General features: G+C 40.2%; 1 protein-coding gene across 3 annotated transcripts; it reads right to left on the bottom strand.

The window, feature by feature from the left end:
- Positions 1-4,285: 4,285 nt before the first annotated feature.
- On the bottom strand, positions 4,286-17,385 carry LOC123499126 (sodium-dependent nutrient amino acid transporter 1-like). Of its 3 annotated transcripts, none has more exons than XM_045246763.1 (14): positions 17,269-17,385; positions 12,503-12,586; positions 9,801-10,046; positions 9,384-9,468; positions 8,970-9,186; positions 8,172-8,307; positions 7,848-7,982; positions 7,367-7,470; positions 7,052-7,238; positions 6,746-6,922; positions 6,152-6,251; positions 5,435-5,611; positions 4,888-4,982; positions 4,286-4,508 (listed from the first exon to the last, which is right to left on the bottom strand). In XM_045246763.1, exons 1-14 carry the CDS (start codon positions 17,383-17,385, stop codon positions 4,401-4,403), a joined length of 1,968 nt encoding a protein of 655 aa, XP_045102698.1. In that variant the 3' UTR covers positions 4,286-4,400. The 3 variants fall into 3 exon arrangements, with proteins under 3 accessions (XP_045102698.1, XP_045102701.1, XP_045102699.1); XM_045246766.1 differs by lacking the exon at positions 17,269-17,385 and adding an exon at positions 15,459-15,551; XM_045246764.1 differs by lacking the exon at positions 7,848-7,982.
- Between the last annotated feature and the right edge of the window lie 3,102 nt (positions 17,386-20,487).

Raw genomic sequence — 20,487 nt, 5'->3', positions numbered from 1 at the left:
CCACAAGTATTTTCCAAGACTAAGCCTGAGTGTAAAGACTGTTTTTCCTGTTAATGATATAGAAATATTGTTAATTTATTACTAGAACATTAATACCATCTTCAAAAAAACCGTATAGCTTCATTAGAGGCTTTTTAAGTAGTGTGGGGTGCCAGCCAGAAGTGTTTCACGATACGCTCCCTAACTCATTCCAACCGTGACTTATACACGCTCACTTCACGTTCACGACACGCCACGCCGGCAGAACGCGTCCACTCTGCAAGCCGCCAGCCAGCTCACACTGGACCAGCTCGGGGCCATGCCGCCACTGGGAGAGAGGAAGAGCCGAAGAGGGGAAGGAGAGATGGTGCGCGCGCGCCTATAGCAACCCTAGCCGGTCAACCTGTCTCTTACCTGCTGCTGTCTCTGCCGGGTCCTTGGATCGAATGTGCGGGAAAGCGTCGCTTACCGTTTCTATTAATGTGTGTGCATGTGTGTGCGTTTAGGTAATGGTAAACGCGCAAGTCTGTTCAAGTGCAGTGTATTCTTGCCATATTTTGCCGAGATAGTAACTTGGCATTGCCGCTTCTTTACCCCCTAACGAGGTGTGTGTGTGTGTGTGTGTGTGTGTGTGTGTGTGCTGTGGATGGCGTGCCAGGCAAGTCGTAAGAGGGAGAAACCGTGATTTTCTTGATGACTCGGGAACGTGACAGAGGACGATTTTACTTATCTTTTATTTATTTACGTGTTTATTTATTTTTAGACAATATTCCGAATAACGAGCGGTAAGTCTCGGGTCAGTGGACAAAGGGTCTGTGAAGAAAAGAAAGTGAGCCTCTTCTGTGTCCCGGTACGCACTGATTACCGCAGCCTCTGACGTCACTCGCGGGTCATCAGTCACTCATCTCAGGAATAAGAGTCTCCGGGAATTACGCTCACTTGCAATGGGGGAATGTGTAGGCGACCTACTGTTTGGCCCTAATCATATACCGGAAGCCCTAGCTTGTCCTGGTGGATTGCCCTCACGAATATACCTCCCTCAGGATTACACCTGGGGAAAACACCTGTACCACTGGCAGTTCCTTTTTTATGTAAGAGTGGAAAACTGGCCAAGGACAACATACACGAAAAAAAAGGACCTACATAGTTCGAGAGTTAGCCAAATTAAAGGGATAAATGTCTTAAAACCCCCTTCTAAAATAAAGTCAAATCATAGGAAGTTTGAAATACAGAAGCAGGCAGGAACTTCCATAGTTTACCAGAGTTTACCAGAGTAAGACGTTTAAGGTAAAGGTATATATCCTCAGAACTGTTTGTGGTGAGATTTTAAAGAATTTTCCAAGGATGTATTCAAGTTAGGAAGGGGTTTGTATGTATTGTGGAGGCATTTCAACACATCTTAGTGTTCATGCCTATAAAAATTAATGATGTTTGTCGTCATTTGATTTGTAATGAATTTATTGTGCCATAGTGTCAGTCAAGTATACAGAAAGTGGGCCATAATGCGAGAGCACACACACACAAAAAAAAAAAAAAAAAAATTGGATAAGTGTACATATGGAGACGGGACCACACGAGCATAAAGCCCAGGCCCTGTAAAACTACAACTAGGTAAATACAACTAGGTAAATACACACACCGTGTAGTGTAGTGGTTAGCACGCTCGACTCACAATCGAGAGGGCCGAGTTCGAGTCCCGGGAAGCGGCGAGGCAAATGGGCAAGCCTCTTAATGTGTGGGCCCTGTTCACCTAGCAGTAAATAGGTACGGGATGTAACTCGAGGGGTTGTGGCCTCGCTTTCCCGGTGTGTGTTGTGTGTGATGTGGTCTCAGTCCTACCCGAAGATCGGTCTATGAGCTCTGAGCTCGCTCCGTAACGGGGAAGACTGACTGGATGACCAGCAGGCACCAAGGTGAATTACACACACACACACTTCATATTTTCCTTGCGTATTGTTATTATTGGATTGGACCTTTGCTCCTTTTCGTGACAACTTCTTGAAAAGGGAAGCGTGACCACCTCGTTTCTTTGTTGCGTCAAGGTGAGCGACTATTATACTAGTCCCTCCATTACTTGCTCGTCGATTCTTTCCGTAAGCTATCGTCAGGCTAACACTTTCTTCCAGGCCCTTTTTTTGCTCCATGACCGGCTTTTTTTTTATTTCTTTTCTTTCTTTTTTTATTGTGTGTGTGTGTGTGTGTGTGTGTGTGTGTGTGTGTGTGTGTGTGTGATAATCTGCCCTGTACAGAGTTAGCAGTTAGGGGGAACGGCGTGAGAAAGAGGATTCAGGCCTATATTCAGAAGCGCTTTGCTCTCTCACCATCGATGCTTTCCAAAGGCTGTAGTTGAAGATACTCTCGTTTTTAAGAGCATTTTTATAGTTCTGGTGATGGATTTGTAACATTTGTGGTTTATAAAAAGGGGAAACTGTCTTGAAAACCTTGAATAATTATCTTAGAGAGTAAGGCATTTCTGGATACAGGTTTCAGAACGACTAACTTCATGTAAGCTGTTCTAGCAAGAGATGAAATGTGGCGTTTCCAATTTAGATTATAAATAAACAACTGACCAAGGATATTCAGTGTAGAAGAGGGGAACAATTGAGTGCCACTGAAGAAGAGATAATTGTGCCGAGGTGATAGATTGAGAAATTGAGTTTTTTGAGGCATTGAACAATACTAGGTTTGAAATGGGAATTGCGCTTCATGTTGCTTTTGTATGGCAAGATGTCATACATGCACACGAGGCCTTCCATCACCGCTCTGACATATTCTACACATAGGCTATTATTAGTGTACTGCGTGGTTCCCTGCGATAACTGCTTTTTTTTTTTTTTTTTTTTTTTTTTTTTTTTTTAGAATAAAGGGGGGTGAAGAAAGAGAGAGCTAGCTAAAGAGAAAGTGTGGTTAAGAGAATGGGTGAAAGAAAGTAAGAGAATAATAGATAGTGGGCTTGACCACTTTGCTAGTGATTTGTTTATATATTTGTTTGCTTATATAATTAGTTATATATTAAAATACCGCTATTGTTATATAATATTTGTTTACTTATTAACTAATTTAAGTAACCATTATCAATCAAATAAAGTTAGTATTACAATTATATTAATTTCTAATATTATTGTTAGTATTAACAATTTTTTTTTTTTTTTTTTTTTTTTAAAGTGTAAGATTATTCATGTGACTATTGGTTGTGGTTCATCCATTTCAGTTATATTGCTTGATTTAGGGAACCATGTATGTGTGTTGTCATAGGGTGTTACTAGCATTTCATACTGTTCGGGTTCGCTTAATCTTATTATTTCCCATGTTTTTTGCGCTTTATGATGGTTAGATATGTTTAAAGGGGTGATGTTATATTTTATGTGAAGATTAATGGCCACAGTCTTCTCTATCTTATTCCCCCACACAAGTTTTGAGGCTGTATAAAATCACCAAATAGTAAGCAGAATGAATATGGAAACGCGTCATGGTACTGAAGGGGTTAACAATCCGCAGATTCATTGCTACCCTCATTGCTTCCTGGTCTGGCCGGCAGTTTACTAAGGCAGGCTACGGACAAGCGGCTTGGGAAAAGAATCTAGACGAGAATAATAGAGGTGGCAAATATCATACCTTGCCATTTATAGTTATTTCATGTGGCAAGGTATGATATTTGCCACCTCCTCTATTATTCTCGTCTAGATTCTTTTCCCAAGCCGCTTGTCCGTAGCCTGCCTTAGTAAACTGCCGGCCAGACCAGGAAGCAATGAGGGTAGCAATGAATCTGCGGATTGTTAACCCCTTCAGTACCATGACGCGTTTCCATATTCATTCTGCTTACTATTTGGTGATTTTATACAGCTTCAAAAACTTGTGTGGGGGAATAAGATAGAGAAGACTGTGGCCATTAATCTTCTGACCTCCATAGATCCCTCCTAATGTCAATAAAAGGGTCTAATCGTTCACAAATCTCAAGGTAAAAATGTGTCCCAGTATTGAAGGGAATAAGCCGGTCACACAGTTTTTCTTTAAGGTAATAAGAGTGGATGCGTTCAGATTGTATTACGTAACTTCGAGTAAAGTGGAGTGTGTGGAAATGGTCTCTCTTCTGTAATCATCCTCTTTCATCAATGTTGCCCATGCAGTTATTATTTTGAGTAGTATGTGGTGTCGTCTTACGCAATCCTCTTTATCCATCCGTTTATGGAAAATCATGATAACAATGGTAATAAGAATAATCATGATAATAATACTAGTAATAACGATAATGTTAATGGTGGTAATAATAGAAGTAATGGTAATAATGATAATGACAAGTACAATATTAAGTCGTAAACTTGTATTTCATTACAGTGGATAAATAATATAACAATAATCACAATTGTACACACACACACACACACACACACACACACACACACACACACACACACTGGTGACTAGCACGATAGCAAGGGCACCGGTTCGTCCAGCTTGTTCCATTCCTTCCTGTCTTCAGCTCTCTTCGGTCCCCAGTTGTGTTTGGGCTTAAACGCTCCTCGCAGCCTCTGTGGAAAATGATAATGGTAATAATAATAGATAATAATGATAATAATAATAATAATGATAATGATAAATAAATAAATAAAAGGACAGCATATCCAGTTCGAGGGTCAGCAATAGAACAGGAATGTTTTACCATAAGGTGCTTTGTTGGCAATAATTTCAAGCGTAAGTGAGAGACTATTGAGCTGTATGATATTATCACATTCATATGAATTTACTGTTAAATTTTATTCCAAAGATGAACTTAGCAATAAGAAAAACAAAATAAATAAATAAACTTGTTCCATTGAGTGCAATACGCATGTGCAATATACTCTGCAGAAAACAAGTTGCTCATTATATGCTATTGTACAGGCTCTATTTGACATTCGCGTGGCTCACCTCAAACCAAGTGTCTCCCGGTGTATGGTATAATGTGTGGGCGAAGCAGATGGGAATCATGCCCACGGCCAGGCCGGTCAAGATCCATCCACAGGCTGGATGGGAACAATAAAACATGCCATGCCAAAGAGAGAGAACATATGGGTCCGTGTGTGTGTGTGTGTGTGTGTGTGTGTGTGTGTGTGTGTGTGTGTGTGTGTGTGTGTGTGTGTGTGACATAGACTAGATTGCTATGTGGCAGATTATGGACAGTTGTAGGTACGAGTATTTGACGAAGGTGAATGTGACAGAGGCACATGCTTTTATGGGGACGGTGGCTGTGGCAGATGAGCTGTGAAGGAACAAGACTGTGTGACAAGGATAGGGCTGTGATGTTATAGGTGCTTAGGACATGTGCAGGGTTGTGGCAAGCTTGGCTTGGCATAAGCACGCCTATGACAGGCTGGTCTTATGACAAGGCGGGATTGTTAAAGGGTAGGTAGGAGCGTTATACTGAGACTGGCTGAGACACATGCAAGTTAGAGGAGTCACTGAGGGACACACGTACTGTAAGCGATTTCTGGATAAACTTGGCCGTCGTAGGTGGGCAACCTGAATGTCACCAGGCTGTAGATGAAGATGCCGAACAGCGCCACAGGCGTGATGACGCCCCAACAAATCTTGGTGAACACGTCAATATCAAAGCCAAACATGAAGCGTAGGTCACGGAAGATGCGCTGGAATCCTAAAAAAGAAGCATGCGGTGGATTAATTCTCACTCTGCACCACTACAACACACGTCTGCTTTTTTGTAGTGATTTACGAATAGAATTGTCATACTGAACAGCTGGAAATAAACTTGTAGGAAATGTTAATAAACGAGTTGCACTTGTTGAGGCCACAAGTCAAAGTAGCATTCTTAGAAATAAGAGGAAATTACTTTTGCGACCAAACCAAGAGCTTGCCTTAAAAAGAAGACGAAAAAGAAAAGGAGCATCATACACACATTATCCGAATATCTAATATTTTCAAATGGGAAATCCATATGTGTTTCTTTTTCCCATAAGAAAGTGTTACATGAAACAAGGCATTACATCAAACAATGCAAAAATAATTAAGTTATGTTTATAGAAAGGATGAAGGAGAGCCAAAGAGAGTAAAGATTGTTCTGCTATTTGATTTTACTGATAAGGAAATAGATAAGTAAATAAGTAAAATATGTAAAATTGATAGTAACTAGACAATAAAATAACATTGATGTAAGGTAATTTCCTGTGACACCCACCATAAATGTAGCTGACTGCAATGATCTCAGTAGTCACTATCACGTAGACGATGAATCCGCCGCCGAAGAAATCCACCAAGTCGACGATCCACTGACCTCCCTGCACACACACACACACACACACACAAAAAAAAAAAAAAAAAAAAAAAAAAAAAAAATAATAAATAAATTAATAAGTAGATGAATAAATAAAAATAAATGAATAAATAAAAATAAATAGAAATGAATAAATTAATAAGTAAATAAAATAAATAAATGAATAAAAAGAAATAATAAATCAATAAATAAATAAATAAAATGAAATGATAAATAGATAAATAAATGAATAAATAAAACAAACAAATAATTAGTTATGACTTCAGGCTTATACTTTTCAACTTTTTTTTTTTTTGAGTATTGCATTTCAAAGGTAATAAAGTTTTAGAATTAGTCTAATGATATTCTATGTCGTGGTCAACCGTACAGTCGTCTCCCTCCCGTGACACCCTGTATGGTCAATGGCGAACGTTTCGGATGTGTCTCTTTCCGTGATTTAGTTTCCCTTGTGATCATCACAACTGCGTTGAGCAATGACAGTATGGCAAGGTTACTCACAGGAGTGATGTAGACCAGTCCGCACAGGAAACCAACAACAGAAATTCCGAGTGAGAGGAGGAACTTGCTGATGGAAGGGAACCGATCGGAGATGATACCCAAGGTACAGCCCGCCAGTCCCACTGCCGAGCCGATCCCCAGCGTGAACAGCATCAGGAAGAACAACACCGCAAACAACTGTGGCGGGAAGGACACACACTAAGGCACATCACCTAACCGGAAACTATTCATATAATTATCTGGTTTCACTTCAGAATGTAACCTGTTCAATAAGAAGAGTGGAAGTGATGCGTGTTTAGTATTTACTTGCGGGGCCCAGGTGAACTTGGCGAGGGCATCTGGATAGGAGACAAAGGCCAGTCCACCGCCGCTGCGCACCACGTCCTCGATGTCTGTGTCGAGCTGGTAGGCGAGGTTACCGAGGATGGCGAAGATGGTGAAGCCAGCCAGCAGGGAGGTGAAGGTGTCCGTCAGACTGATGATCCACGAGTCCCTGAGGGAAAACACTTAATTCACAGATCAGCCCAAACAAAGAAACTGGACTAGTTCTATTATGAGAGAGAGAGAGAGAGAGAGAGAGAGAGAGAGAGAGAGAGAGAGAGAGAGAGAGAGAGAAATTACCTGTAGACATTGTGGGAGAATTTGTTGTATGAACTGAAGTTTATGATGGCGCCGAACCCAACACTGAGACTGAAGAAGGACTGCGTAACAGCGGCGTACCACACCTGTCAACCAGTTGCCATCAGTAAATAAATATTCATGCTACACACACACACACACACACACACACACACACACACACTCAACGTATTCATTGTCACTGTCTTAACAGGACAGTGTGTGATGTGATTATTAACAATCAGCTGATTTGCTGCAATAGCTTCCCCACAGAGATTGGGCACGCAGGGACCCACGTAGCCCAGTCATTGTTCTATTTGACATTTGTCGTTTATCACACCCATGCTATCATGAAATGTTTATTGATCATCGGTATCGGAGTGAGTGAGTGAGTGAGTGAGTGTGAGTGTGTGTGTGTGTGTGTGTGTGTGTGTGTGTGTGTGTGTGTGTGTGTGACTGAGTGAGTGACTTTTCAATGCCTTACGTTCGGGTCCCAGAGTTTTTCTGTTTCAAATTTTACAAAGTAAAGCATCCCCTTTGTGGATCCAGGCAGTGTCACTCCGCGAATGAGCAGCGTCACCAGCACCACGTAGGGAAACAGCGCCGTGAAGTACGCTACCTGTACAGACACAACAGTGAGGCCAAAGTGTTGATACATAGTACATACTAATTAGCCCCTGTGTATCACTGACTTAAGCCTCCTTACGGCATGGTGTGAAGTATTGATACATAGTACATACTAACCCCTGTGTATCACTGACTAAAGCTTCCCTACGGTATGAAGCGTTGCAAAGTAAAGTGTCCTAACCTTGCCCGATGATTTGACGCCCTTGGCCATCGTGAGGAAGACCACCACCCATGAGAAGAGTAGGCAGAGTGTCAGCCGCCAGTCAGGGAGGCCCACGCCATCGCTGATGTCATCCTTCATGCGTAATACATACTTGCTGCAGGAAGGGAGGAAAGGGAGTGAGCTAGTGAGAACAGAAACCATCACCTGTAAAAGACTTTTTTTTAATTTTACAAGTATCATGTCTCATTTTTCTCACTAATGTCATCTTTCATGTCACGAAAAAAAAAAAAAAAGAAACTGTAATCGTATTTGTGCCATTGTTGTGTCAATCCTATACTCTCTCCGTAAGACGCTACTGTCAGCTTTTCTAGTGTCCTACAATTTTTCTTCATTAAAAGGAAAGAAAGTTGTAGCGTTTTTCTAGTTGCTTTATTCTCAGGAACATGAGTTGTGTTGGACAGGAATACAGTGATGTATGTGAAATTACTGCAGTGAAATGCCTTATGAGTAGTTATGTTTTTGTGAATGTTTGTGTAATACTCCACCTGTGATGAGGATGTTACAGTAGACAAACAACGAAATTGTTTTTCTTATTACCCGCACACAGTTAAAGAACTCGATTGGTGGACTGTTTTCTTACAATGCAACGAAATACAAACTTTAATTTTCTTGGCTTTTGTCACCGAGCAATGCTGCTAGATGTTAAAAGTAACTTTTCAAGCACGCAGACTTACTGATAGATAAGACCTTGTTACTTAAATATAAAGTGATATGTGTTGCAGGCGAATATGTTGGTCATTGAGTGTTGAGACTCACTAGTAGTACTGCTCTGATGACGACTGTGAGTTGTTCATTAAGGAGACGTTAGTGTTGGAGGCGTCCACGCAGTTGTTATCAGCCCAGGCGTCGTCACAAACCGACCACGGGAGAACCTTGTTGAAGGACATGATGAAATAGAACACCGTCAGTGCCATCAAGGAGCAGTAGTAGGTCACCACACACCAAGAGCCGATCATCTGCCCGTAGCCAACTCCTGTGTGCGGAGAGGGAGGGATCACAAGATGGCCTACAGTCCGCACAATTCACTGAGAGTTTGATTAAATTCCTTGAAAATATTGTCATCGAAAAACACCTGATCGTTATATTATTTGTCTTTCAGCCTCGGGTGAGATGCAAGCCCTGCAGTGACGGGACGGCTGGCCGCTGACGTACTGTAGGCTACTACACTACCTTTGGCAGCCGGCACCATCCGCCACACCTTCACGCAGGTAAAGGAAGAAAACTGGCCGATGGACATCTCCAGGAAGTACAGTGGCTGCAGAGACACAAGTGCACGCACGGTAAGGAACAGCATGTTACCTACAGTCATGGCGCGATTTTGTGTGATATTTGAACATCAGTAGTAGGATAATGATGCATGGAGAGAGAGAGTGTGTGTGTGTGTGTGTGTGTGTGTGTGTGTGTGTGTGTGTGTGTGTGTGTGTGTGTGTGTGTGTGTGTGTGTGTGTGTGTGTGTGTGTGTGTGTGTGTGTGTGTGTGTGTGTGTGTGTGTGTGTGTGTGTGTGTGTGTGTGTGTGTGTGTGTGTGTGTGTGTGTGTGTGTGTGTGTATGTGTGTGTGTGTGTGTGTGTGTGTGTTGTACGTTTACCCTGCCAATAAAGATGAGCACGATGAGGTAGGGGATAAGGAAGGCTCCCCCGCCGTTCTGAAAAGCTGTGATGGGGAACCTCCATATGTTGCCCAGCCCGACGGACATTGAAATACACGAGAGAAGGAACTCGATGGGATAGGACCATTGCTGTCTTTCTTCTCCATCCTCCTCCTTTCCTTCCTCCTCGTTGGGGGCTTTGACAGGATAGATCTCGGGTTTTGTTGGGTAGCTTCCCTTCTCATCCTGGAGAACAAAGGAGCGATTCTAGAAACATGTTTGTTGTAGAATTTCAGCATAAAACAAATACATTCTTATTTTCTTACTCTGAGGTCCTATAAGTTCATTTGCATCCTTACAGAGTAATCACTAAGATGTTTCACGTTTTCACGTAAAGAAATGTTAAATTGGTTTGTATGTAGGTTAGTGTAAGTACGTACAGTACATAGCTAATGTGCGCCTGACGGGTGAACACACAAAACTGGCTCGGTGTTGCTTGAGAAAGATTTCAGAATAACCTGCCTGTTCCTGCTTATTTATTTATTTATTTTTTTTTCAAGCATTTCTTTATAATAGAGTTTTCCGCTCAATACAAACTGGGTTTCAGAAAAGTATTGTTGATTTTATCATAGTGGTGGTGGTGGTGGTGATGTCAATAAGATTTGGCAAATGTGAGTATTGTTTAGGTGTGGACGAGACTCACAGGTGGTGATCACACACGTACGAGGCAGCACAGTGTCGGTGAACACTCATCCTCGTTAATTAAGGTTACTAAAGTCCCATTCATGAATGTCTGAGGGTCGTGAAAAGTTTTTGTCGTTGTTACTTACTTATTGACTTGTTACACCACTAGCAACTCCTGACAATAGCTGGAAAAATACAAGGGGAAAAATATACTAGACAGCTGGAGACACCCCCCCGTCTCTCTCTCTCTCTCTCTCTCTCTCTCTCTCTCTCTCTCTCTCTCTCTCTCTCTCTCTCTCTCTCTCTCTCTCCATAATAAATTACATGACATCTTACCAGAAATTCGACGTAAAAGAAGATAAATGCGTCGCGTAAAGCAGTCTAGCTAACCAAGGTAAAAGCGTCACTTAACACTGAACAAGACAACAAGAGAGTGTTTAGGAGCATAATGTGTGTTCACTCTTCACCCACTCCCCCGCTTAATTTCCTCGTTTTATTTATTTATTTTTTAATCCCTTAGATGAATTTAGAGGTTGACTACAAATAAACACTTCAATATTTCCTGACAAAGGATTTACAAACTACTGTTATCTCTCGCTAAGATATAACGGTCATAAATAGTCATGTGATAAAAGCCATGGTGTGCGAGCTATAAGTGAGGTGCGATTGTGACTTTTTTATGTGTGTACTAGGATCACCACACTCATCTTAATTAAGCCGTGACCTTCCTGCAAGGCGAGAGGTCGAGCGGCAGTTCGTCGTAATGGCCATCATAGCTCATTACAATTTTTCATCAGGGAATGAGGTAATTTTAGCCGGCACCATCTTGTGCAGTTCTTGCCAGCGTGATACCGTGAGTGAATCAATTCGAAGGTCAAGAAGAAAGATTTTCGTGATGAGACTTGTAATAAGATGGTAGTGGTGGTGGTGGTAGCGGTGATGGTGGTTGTTGTATGTTGGTAGACATGAAAAAAAAAGACAAATTTCAAGACGTAACTTAAGACAAGTGTCAAGACGTAACTTGAGCTGACTTGCATTGTTTGTAGATGAAGGTATAACGTAAGACATGCCCTGTCGCTTTCCTCTCGCCGAGGCGCCTGACCAACCATAAAGTTCTTGTGAGTGTTGTGAACAGTAACAAAACAACAACTACGACAGATGAGTAGTGAAACTGGTATACAATAATAATAATAACACCAGCAGCAGCAGCAGCAGCAAGACAGGAAGCGTAACACGTGACTCCTAACAAGTATTTGGTTATCAGCGGCGGTGTGTTCACTACAATCACATGCTGTTGTGATATCAAGGTTCAGTTCCCGGAAGAGTATTGTACATACGTTTACCTCCGAGAACAGTGTATCTTTTTATTTACGAAAGACGCGGCTCAACCACAATGACGTGGCGTTTCCTGGTGATTACTGACTTATTGAAACTTGAAGGGTGGAGATGTGTTAACCATTGTACCTACACTAGCACGTAGCCACCCGAGTATCCATCCCTCTGTCGCGTAGATTTTGTGTGGAAATTGTGACGAGAATAAGAGAACATTAAATTCCTACAGTACAGCGCGGGAATTTCATAAAGCTTCTTAGCAGCATTGTAATAACTACATAAACAAGAAAGGAAATAACTTGATCCATGTGAAAGTCAATGAAATGAAAAAAATAATCGAAAGCGTGATAGGGTGAAAATCATGTTGAGTTTCTTGATTACAAAAATATTAGAATCAGATGTCGCAGTCTCTAAGAGCTCAACGATGTAGAATGAGGCACACGCAGGCGGCACCACCACCACCACCACCACCACTACTACCACCACCACCACCACCACCACCACCACCACCACCACCACCACTAACATTACCACTACTACTACTACTACTGGTACTGTTATTGCTGCTACCACTATATACCACCACTATCACCACCGCCACCGCCGTCTACGAGTATTATCATCAGTATTCAAACTGTGGAAGGGAAGGCAAGGAGTGCAATGAGGAGCATGGGAGGGTAGCTCACCTTGTCGCTAATGCAGGAGTCGAGGTCCTCAGGTGTCCTTACGTAGCTCTGGTTTACGACTCCAGTAGGCTCATCTCGCGCCACCTGGAAGAGAAACATCAATAATAATAACAACAGCAACGATAACAACAGGAAGAGGAGGGAAAGAGAGTAGCCAGAATACAGCGATGGGAGAGGGGGAGGGAGGAGGAGGGGAGTGATGAGGAATGTATTTTATAAAGGAAAAATTCTTGAAGTGAAGTTATGAAAAGGGGAGAGGGCGGAAGGCAGTGATGGGAATGTCAATATACAGAGAAATGTGTTTATCAAGAGAGGAAAAGTGAACATGTTAAAATTTAGATGCGGTGATGAAGCAAGGTGAATAATTTCCGTTATGTCGGGAGATAAGGACACAGCTTTTACGTCCGTATTCAGAAACCTCTCCCTCTCACTACGACAATTTTTCAAGGCCACAGAGACGACTAACCGGGTTTTCAAGACAGTTTCTCCTATTGATAAACTAAAGATCTTGCTGATTTATCACTAGATCCATGGTAATAATCTTCAAAACACGAGTATCTTCAACTGGAGCCTTTCGAAAACAGTGATAGTGTGAGAGCAAAGCCTTTCAGAATACGACGACCCTTAATTTTGTATACACCTTTTCTTATTTTGTTTGTGTTTTGAAATGCACTATCCCTATACGTGTGTGGTCAGTCAGTCATTCCTGCAGCCTGCCCAGAATCACTCGCAGCTTTATTGCCTTGACTATTTTAAACACTTTTATGGTTGACTTTGTAGTTAAATAGTGACTATAAGTAACTTCTTGATACACGCGTATTTCACTGACAAGGAAGAACACACTACCGACTGTTTTCATCATTGTAGCACATGAATTTGAAGTTTTATATCTTTTTAGGACCCAAGTGTTTTTTTTTTTTTTTTATCAGATGTGCTTTAGATTAGGGAAGTGTTAAACTTTTTTTTTTTTTTTTTTTTAAACAAAGGAGTTTTCCGCCGCTGTAGGATTTCTGTATTCTTCCCAAATCTCTTTTATGATCATTCTGCCAGTAAAAAAAAAAAAAAAAAAAAGGAAGTGATAAGCGGATAAAACCTGCGTATATTCTAGACTCTAGAGCGTACGTTACTAAATCTGAAAATAAAGATGTATCACTCAGAAATGTGTTTATCCTGGATGTTATAGTCTGACCGAGCTTAATTTACGGCTATGGGGGGGCGAGGGGAGCTCTACAGTGATGCCACGTTTCCAAAAACTGGGATGTGAAATGGAAGTTATTGGTGTACAAGGCATCGCAAATACCATCAATTCAGATGTATAAAATTTCGACTTGTGTATGTAGATGGCTGAATCAACAGTAACCATCATATGCATAAAAAACTATATAGTACCATACAAACATGGCATACATATTCAACAGTGTTGCTGATATCAACTGTAGTAACTTATAATGGTACTTAGCGTATGTTTAGGGTGTGTAATAATATCAGCGTTACAGATATAAGATAATGAGCATGAAAAAAGAAATAATCTATTATCCAAAGTAAAAAAAAAAAAAATAGTAGAAGTCTTGTGAGTGGCGGCAATACTGATGAACCCAGCCTGGCCAGGCCGAATAGCCTCACCTTGTAGTACCAGATGTTGCTATAATTATAAGATAAAATGCTCACATTTACTGGCTTTTACAGTAATTTCAAGGGTGAGGCATAATCGCATTCATAATTCGTAAGCCAAGCTAATGTGTAGTTTCTATTTTTACAAAATAGTAGGTATATGCCAATACCTAAGTGAAAAAAAAAGAAGCATTTTTCACTTGTGAGCGGCAACTCTTCCACACCCAGCTGGTGGCCTTGACACATTGTGGTGGCGACGTGACTGACCTCGTGCCACTCACTATATATATATATATATATATATATATATATATATATATATATATATATATATATATATATATATATATATATATATATATATATATATATATATATATATATATATATATATATATATATATATATATATATATATATATATATATATATATATATATATATATATATATATATATATATATATATATATATATATATATATATATATATATATATATATATATATATATATATATATATATATATATATATATATATATATATATATATATATATATATATATATATATATATATATATATATATATATATATATATATATATATATATATATATATATATATATATATATATATATATATATATATATATATATATATATATATATATATATATATATATATATATATATATATATATATATATATATATATATATATATATATATATATATATATATATATATATATATATATATATATATATAATTATAAATGACTCTGCTTACCTTTGATTCTTTAGAGAGAGAGAGAGAGAGAGAGAGAGAGAGAGAGAGAGAGAGAGAGAGATTAACAGAACAGTAGTGAAAACGTGGCAACACTGTACAGAGACGCTCGCCCCCCCATGGCCGTAAATTAAGGCTGGTCAGACTATAGTGATGCTTTTCTTAACCCCTTCAGTACCATGACGCTTTTCCAGATTCATTCTGCTTACTATCTGGTGATTTTATACAACTTCAAAAATTTATGTGGTGGATTAAAATAGTGAAGACCTTTAATCTTTTGCCCTCCATAGACCCTTCCTAATGTCAACAAAATGGTCTACTCGTACACAAATCTCAAGGTAAAAACGTGCTCCAGTACTGAAGGGGTTAACTCCTTTTTTATGATCATGGTAAAGGACAGCAAAAATGTGGTCAAAAGTAATATTCCACTGAAGATACCACTAGTACAACAGAAAAGTATCTTGAAATAATATATAAAATTACTTAAAGTGTATTGAGTCTCATGAATTGTAAGTCCCCTCGTACCCATTGTTCTCTCAGAAATTATTCATTCCTTACCTTACGGACGATGTTTTACAGATGACATTTCCTTGGTGACCCGGGGCGTGTCTTCTTTTACCCGATGAACTAATCCTCTCGCCATAAAATGAAAGGAGTAATGCGCATACATATATTTCCTTATCTTTAGAATCAGTTCGTGCTATGCTTCACAATGCGTGTTGCTTGTAACCTCAAGGACATTGCAGGGTTACATACTTTGTTTCATGTATATAATGATTTCAGATGTTATGTTACCCTTCCCGCACTAATGTTTTCATCGTGATTCTGTATCTCTCTCTCTCTCTCTCTCTCTCTCTCTCTCTCTCTCTGTGTGTGTGTGTGTGTGTGTGTGTGTGTGTGTGTGTGTGTGTGTGTGTGTGTGTGTGTGTGTGTGTCTGTTAGTTGATGACAATTGAGTGGTCGCCTCGCCTTGCCAGTATTATTACTTTTATACTTTTACATGAAGGCAAACTAATGGTGGTTCTTTAGGAAGGAAGGGCCAGCACTCTCTTTTTCAACCGCTTCTCTTTTTTCATGCTTAATTATATCATTTTCAGTGTTATTGTATTAGTAATTGGGTATACGATCATATAAGACCTCCTGTCCGTCATATGAAAAATTGCGTCTTGCAAGAAATAGTATTTTTCAGTGTCTTAAAGAAGCGTTAGCAACTATGCTTGTCTCAAGCCAGGTTGCCATGGTGCCACCACCAGCAGCAGCCGTACACCGAATCCCCCAAGATGTATTAGACTAAGTCTAATACATCTTGGAATCCCCTGTCCAGCCAAAGAAGTGAGCTCCTCATTAACCTTCAGCTCAGGTGTTAATTGTAGAGCTTTTAATAGTTCCTTTTCGCACACCTGTTATTGGATGGCGCTCTGTTTCATTTATACATGTTTAGTTTTTTAGTCGTTTTGAAATAATGTCCAGAAAATCCGTGCAGCGGAGGCAGAAAGGAACGCTAATAACACCAACCCCGTTATCATGAATTACCTTTGCTATTGTTTCTAAAAATATATTATTCCTACCTTCTAGCTAAGAAGCAGTGCGCCGCAGCTCTTCCTTACTCTTGTTTACGACAAACTACCTAGATAAAGTGAAAATGCTGCTTTGTACTAATGAAGCTTGCGTCAAATTGGATTTTGGCGGGATTCATCTGAAAAGTCCCTACGGCAGCCAACAGAAGGATTTCCCCGGTATTTTCTGTTAAACCTACCGTAGTTGTGTTTATCACCATATCCAATACTGTCTCTAAAATTGAATCATAGAATACTTTCATATATTTTATAAGTAAAATGCACCAGTTCTATTGTATTGTATTGTATAAGTAAATACTAAATAGTATTGCATGACTTATTGTATGAGTGGATGGGCTCCGCGTGACCTTGCCTCCATCACACGCTCCACAGATTCAATCACTTTGATCGCCACTACATCTCTCTCACCAGTAACACTTCCGTGCTTGCACACAGTTGTAGCGAGATACTCAAATTAATGTGTGCTTTTGTTGTATGTGGATAATCAAAATTAATGCTTCACTAACTTATTTCAGACACGATCATCCTATTTTTCTTTAAATCATCCTTAAAATTTGCATTTTGCAAACACGTCACATTTACCTTATCAGCATTTCTTGTTCACCCCCATCTGTATCTCATATAAACATTTCCATTCTGACATCAATTTATCCTTACATCTACCTATATGACGTACGTACGTACACCACCCACTTACAGTAGTACGTAACCTGCTGGCGCAATACAAGCAGGGAAGTTTGGTTTGAGACGATATATGTACCGGTTTTGTAACAAACAATAAACTCGCTCACCTCAGGGGCGGTGTGACTGACACTAAAGTCATTCCTCGTCATGATGGAGACAGACGTGTGATGTCGCGGCGACGCACAGCGCATGAATGTGTCACCGTGGAGAGGAGGCTCAGCCATCGCCAGATACAGGAGGTCCTGGTTTTTCAAATTTGACCTCTATATGTTGCGTCACGTGCGTGCGTGTGTGTGTGTGTATATATATATATATATATATATATATATATATATATATATATATATATATATATATATATATATATATATATATATATATATATATATATATATATATATATACACACACACACACACACACACATATATATATATATATATATATATATATATATATATATATATATATATATATATATATATATATATATATATATATATATATATATATATACACATAATCGCGATAAAGGAAAGTATTTCTATCCAGGTTGTACAAATGGTGAGCATTTAAACTGTTAAGAACTTTTAACGTCTACTAATAACCATGCATGTAATTATTTTCTACTTCAACGTTTGATTAAAAACACAGATACCGATTTCAACACAGTATGAAGTAAATCGTTAACAAACACTAGAATGATCATTTACGAGCACTGATCCATTTCTTTTATTCACTCTCAACTTGAGCTCCATTGCAAAGCTATTCCTATCAATAAATCATCCCGATCCTTTCTGATTCAGAATTTGATAGATTTATTGGTTATTTTGTTATTAGAGCCTGGAATTATGCATAATACGTGCATTCAGATACTGAGCACGGGCCAGTTATCCGTGGTGGTACTGGTTAAAATAGTGTTTGAATGGTGGTGAGGAGAGATTGTGTGTGTGTGTGTGTGTGTGTGTGTAATTCACCTCGGTTGTCTACTGGTCACCCAGCCAGTCTTCCCCATTACGGAGCGAGCTCAGAACTCATAGACCGATCTTCAGGTAGGACTGAGACCACATAACACAATCCACACACCGAGATAGCGAGGCCACAACCCCTCGAGTTACATCCCGTATCTATTTACTGCTAGGTGAACAGGGGCCACACATTTAGAGGCTTTCCGGGGCTCGAACCCGGCCCTCTCGATTGTGAGTCGGGCATGCTAACCACTACACTACACGGTGTGTGTGTGTTTCACTGTTTGATCTGCTGCAGTCTCTGACGAGACAGCCAGACGGTACCCTACGGAACGAGCTCAGAGCTCATTATTTCCGATCTTCAGATAGGCCTGAGACCAGGCACACACCACACACCGGGACAACAAGGTCACAACTCCTCGATTTACATCCCGTACCTACTCACTGCTAGGTGAACAGGGGCTACACGTGAAAGGAGACACACCCAAATATCTCCACCCGGCCGGAGAATCGAACCCCGGTCCTCTGGCTTGTGAAGCCAGCTCTCTAACTCTAACCACTGAGCTACCGGGCATGTGTGTGTGTGTGTGTGTGTGTGTGTGTGTGTGTGTGTGTGTGTGTGTGTGTGTGTGTGTGTGTGTGTGTGTGTGTGTGTGTGTGTGTGTGTGTGTGTGTGTGTGTGTGTGTGTGTGTGTGTGTGTGTGTGTGTGTGTGTGTGTGTGTGTGTGTGTGTGTGAAAACTGTATAGCAACAATCAGGAACAAAGAGAGAGAGAGAGAGAGAGAGAGAGAGAGAGAGAGAGAGAGAGAGTATATGGCCGTTATCTTTTTTTTTTTTTTTTGACAATGTAGCCTATAGGGAAAACTTAAGCCCCTCTCCCTCTCCGCCAGCCCTCCCACCACCTCTCTCTCTCTCTCTCTCTCTCTTATCGGCAACAGTATCAGGATTAGGTCCCGATTACTGTTGTATATTTTTTCACACACACACACACATTGAGTTCATTCTCTCTCTCTCTCTCTCTCTCTCTCTCTCTTGGTCCGTTTCTCTCTATTTTTTATATTAATCGAGTTTTGTTTATTTCAGAGAGAGAGAGAGAGAGAGAGAGAGAGAGAGAGAGAGAGAGAGAGAGAGAGAGAACTTAAGAATATTATTACAACTACTTACTAAGCGTTTCAGAGTTTGAGGGCACGTTTTTCTAGAATAACTTTGTAAGGAACACGCATATCATTATAAAATTTTGCCACAGTGTATTTGACACCTTTCCCCGAATATCCCAATGTGTCATGAATCGTAAACAGTATATAATAATGGCACTTCTCCCTATAAAAAAAATAGGAGAAAGTCACTTATCCCTCACGAAGAAACGGACAATGGTGAGAAATGGTGACGGAGAGAGAGAGAGAGAGAGAGAGAGAGAGAGAGAGAGAGAGAGAGAGAGAGAGGGAATACATAGACGGGGAGGGGAAGGGAGCGAAATATGGGGAGGGGATGGAAGAGAGGGAGGGTAGGAGCAGGGGGAGGGACTATGTTGGTGGAGCTTGTTACTACGTCACAGATAGTACTACGTCACCATTTCTCACCACTTGTCCGTTTCTTCGTGAGGGATAAGTGACTTTCTCTTGTGTTTATAGGGAGAAGTGCCACTATTATATACTGTTGACGATTCTTGACACATTGGGATATTCGGGGAGTGTGTCAAGTACACTGTGGCAAAATTTCATGATGATATGCGTGTTCCTTACAAAGTTATTCTAGAAAAACGTGCCCTCAAACTCTCTGAAACGCTTAGTACTTTTCAACAATTATGATTACAAATATAATGCGTTAGTGTCATAATTATTTGTTTTTGGGTTTCAAGTGATTACATGCATAGTGTTTCGTGTCTGGAATTACATATTTGGGCATTTCACTTCAAGGCACCGAAGGAAGAGAAAGGTAAGGATTATATAGTATTTCATTACCGTTAATGTGTACGATCGGTGCTTGTCAGTAGCACGTGACACAACTAAATGGTATGATAATATACTCAACTTTACTGTACGTTTATGATGTTTATTTTCAGGCGGAAGGCTTTTATTGGCCTGTAGTTAATGCTGTAAAAAATCAACACTGCGCCAGAAACAAGAGTCCTGCGATCAGTTTTCCTCCGTCTTCCTTTCCTCTCTTTCATCTTGTGGCTGTTTACATTAGTAGGGCATTGTGGATCCTGTGGCGGGTTGTGGTGTCTATAAATCACGTGTCACGGGCGTCCAATTACAGCCCGCCATGCCGGTAGTTACTTGAATGACGTATCACGGCAAAACCAATCACGGACGTTGGATTGTAGGACGTCCAATGAGAGCCTCCCATGCCGGGAGT

This window comes from Portunus trituberculatus, chromosome 49 (assembly GCF_017591435.1).
Source record: "Portunus trituberculatus isolate SZX2019 chromosome 49, ASM1759143v1, whole genome shotgun sequence".
NCBI classification, from domain to species: Eukaryota; Metazoa; Arthropoda; class Malacostraca; order Decapoda; family Portunidae; genus Portunus; species Portunus trituberculatus.
This window is presented reverse-complemented; position numbering and strand designations above follow the sequence as displayed.

Coding starts and splice junctions, on each gene's coding strand:
- LOC123499126 (XM_045246763.1), bottom strand. CDS start 17,385: ATGGCTGAGCCTCCTCTCCACGGTGACACATTCATGCGCTGTGCGTCG. Junction 6,252..6,745: donor GACTGGTCTACATCACTCCT/GTGAGTAACCTT, acceptor GTGTGTGTGCAG/GGAGGTCAGTGGATCGTCGA. Junction 4,509..4,887: donor CGGGAGACACTTGGTTTGAG/GTGAGCCACGCG, acceptor CATTTTCCACAG/AGGCTGCGAGGAGCGTTTAA.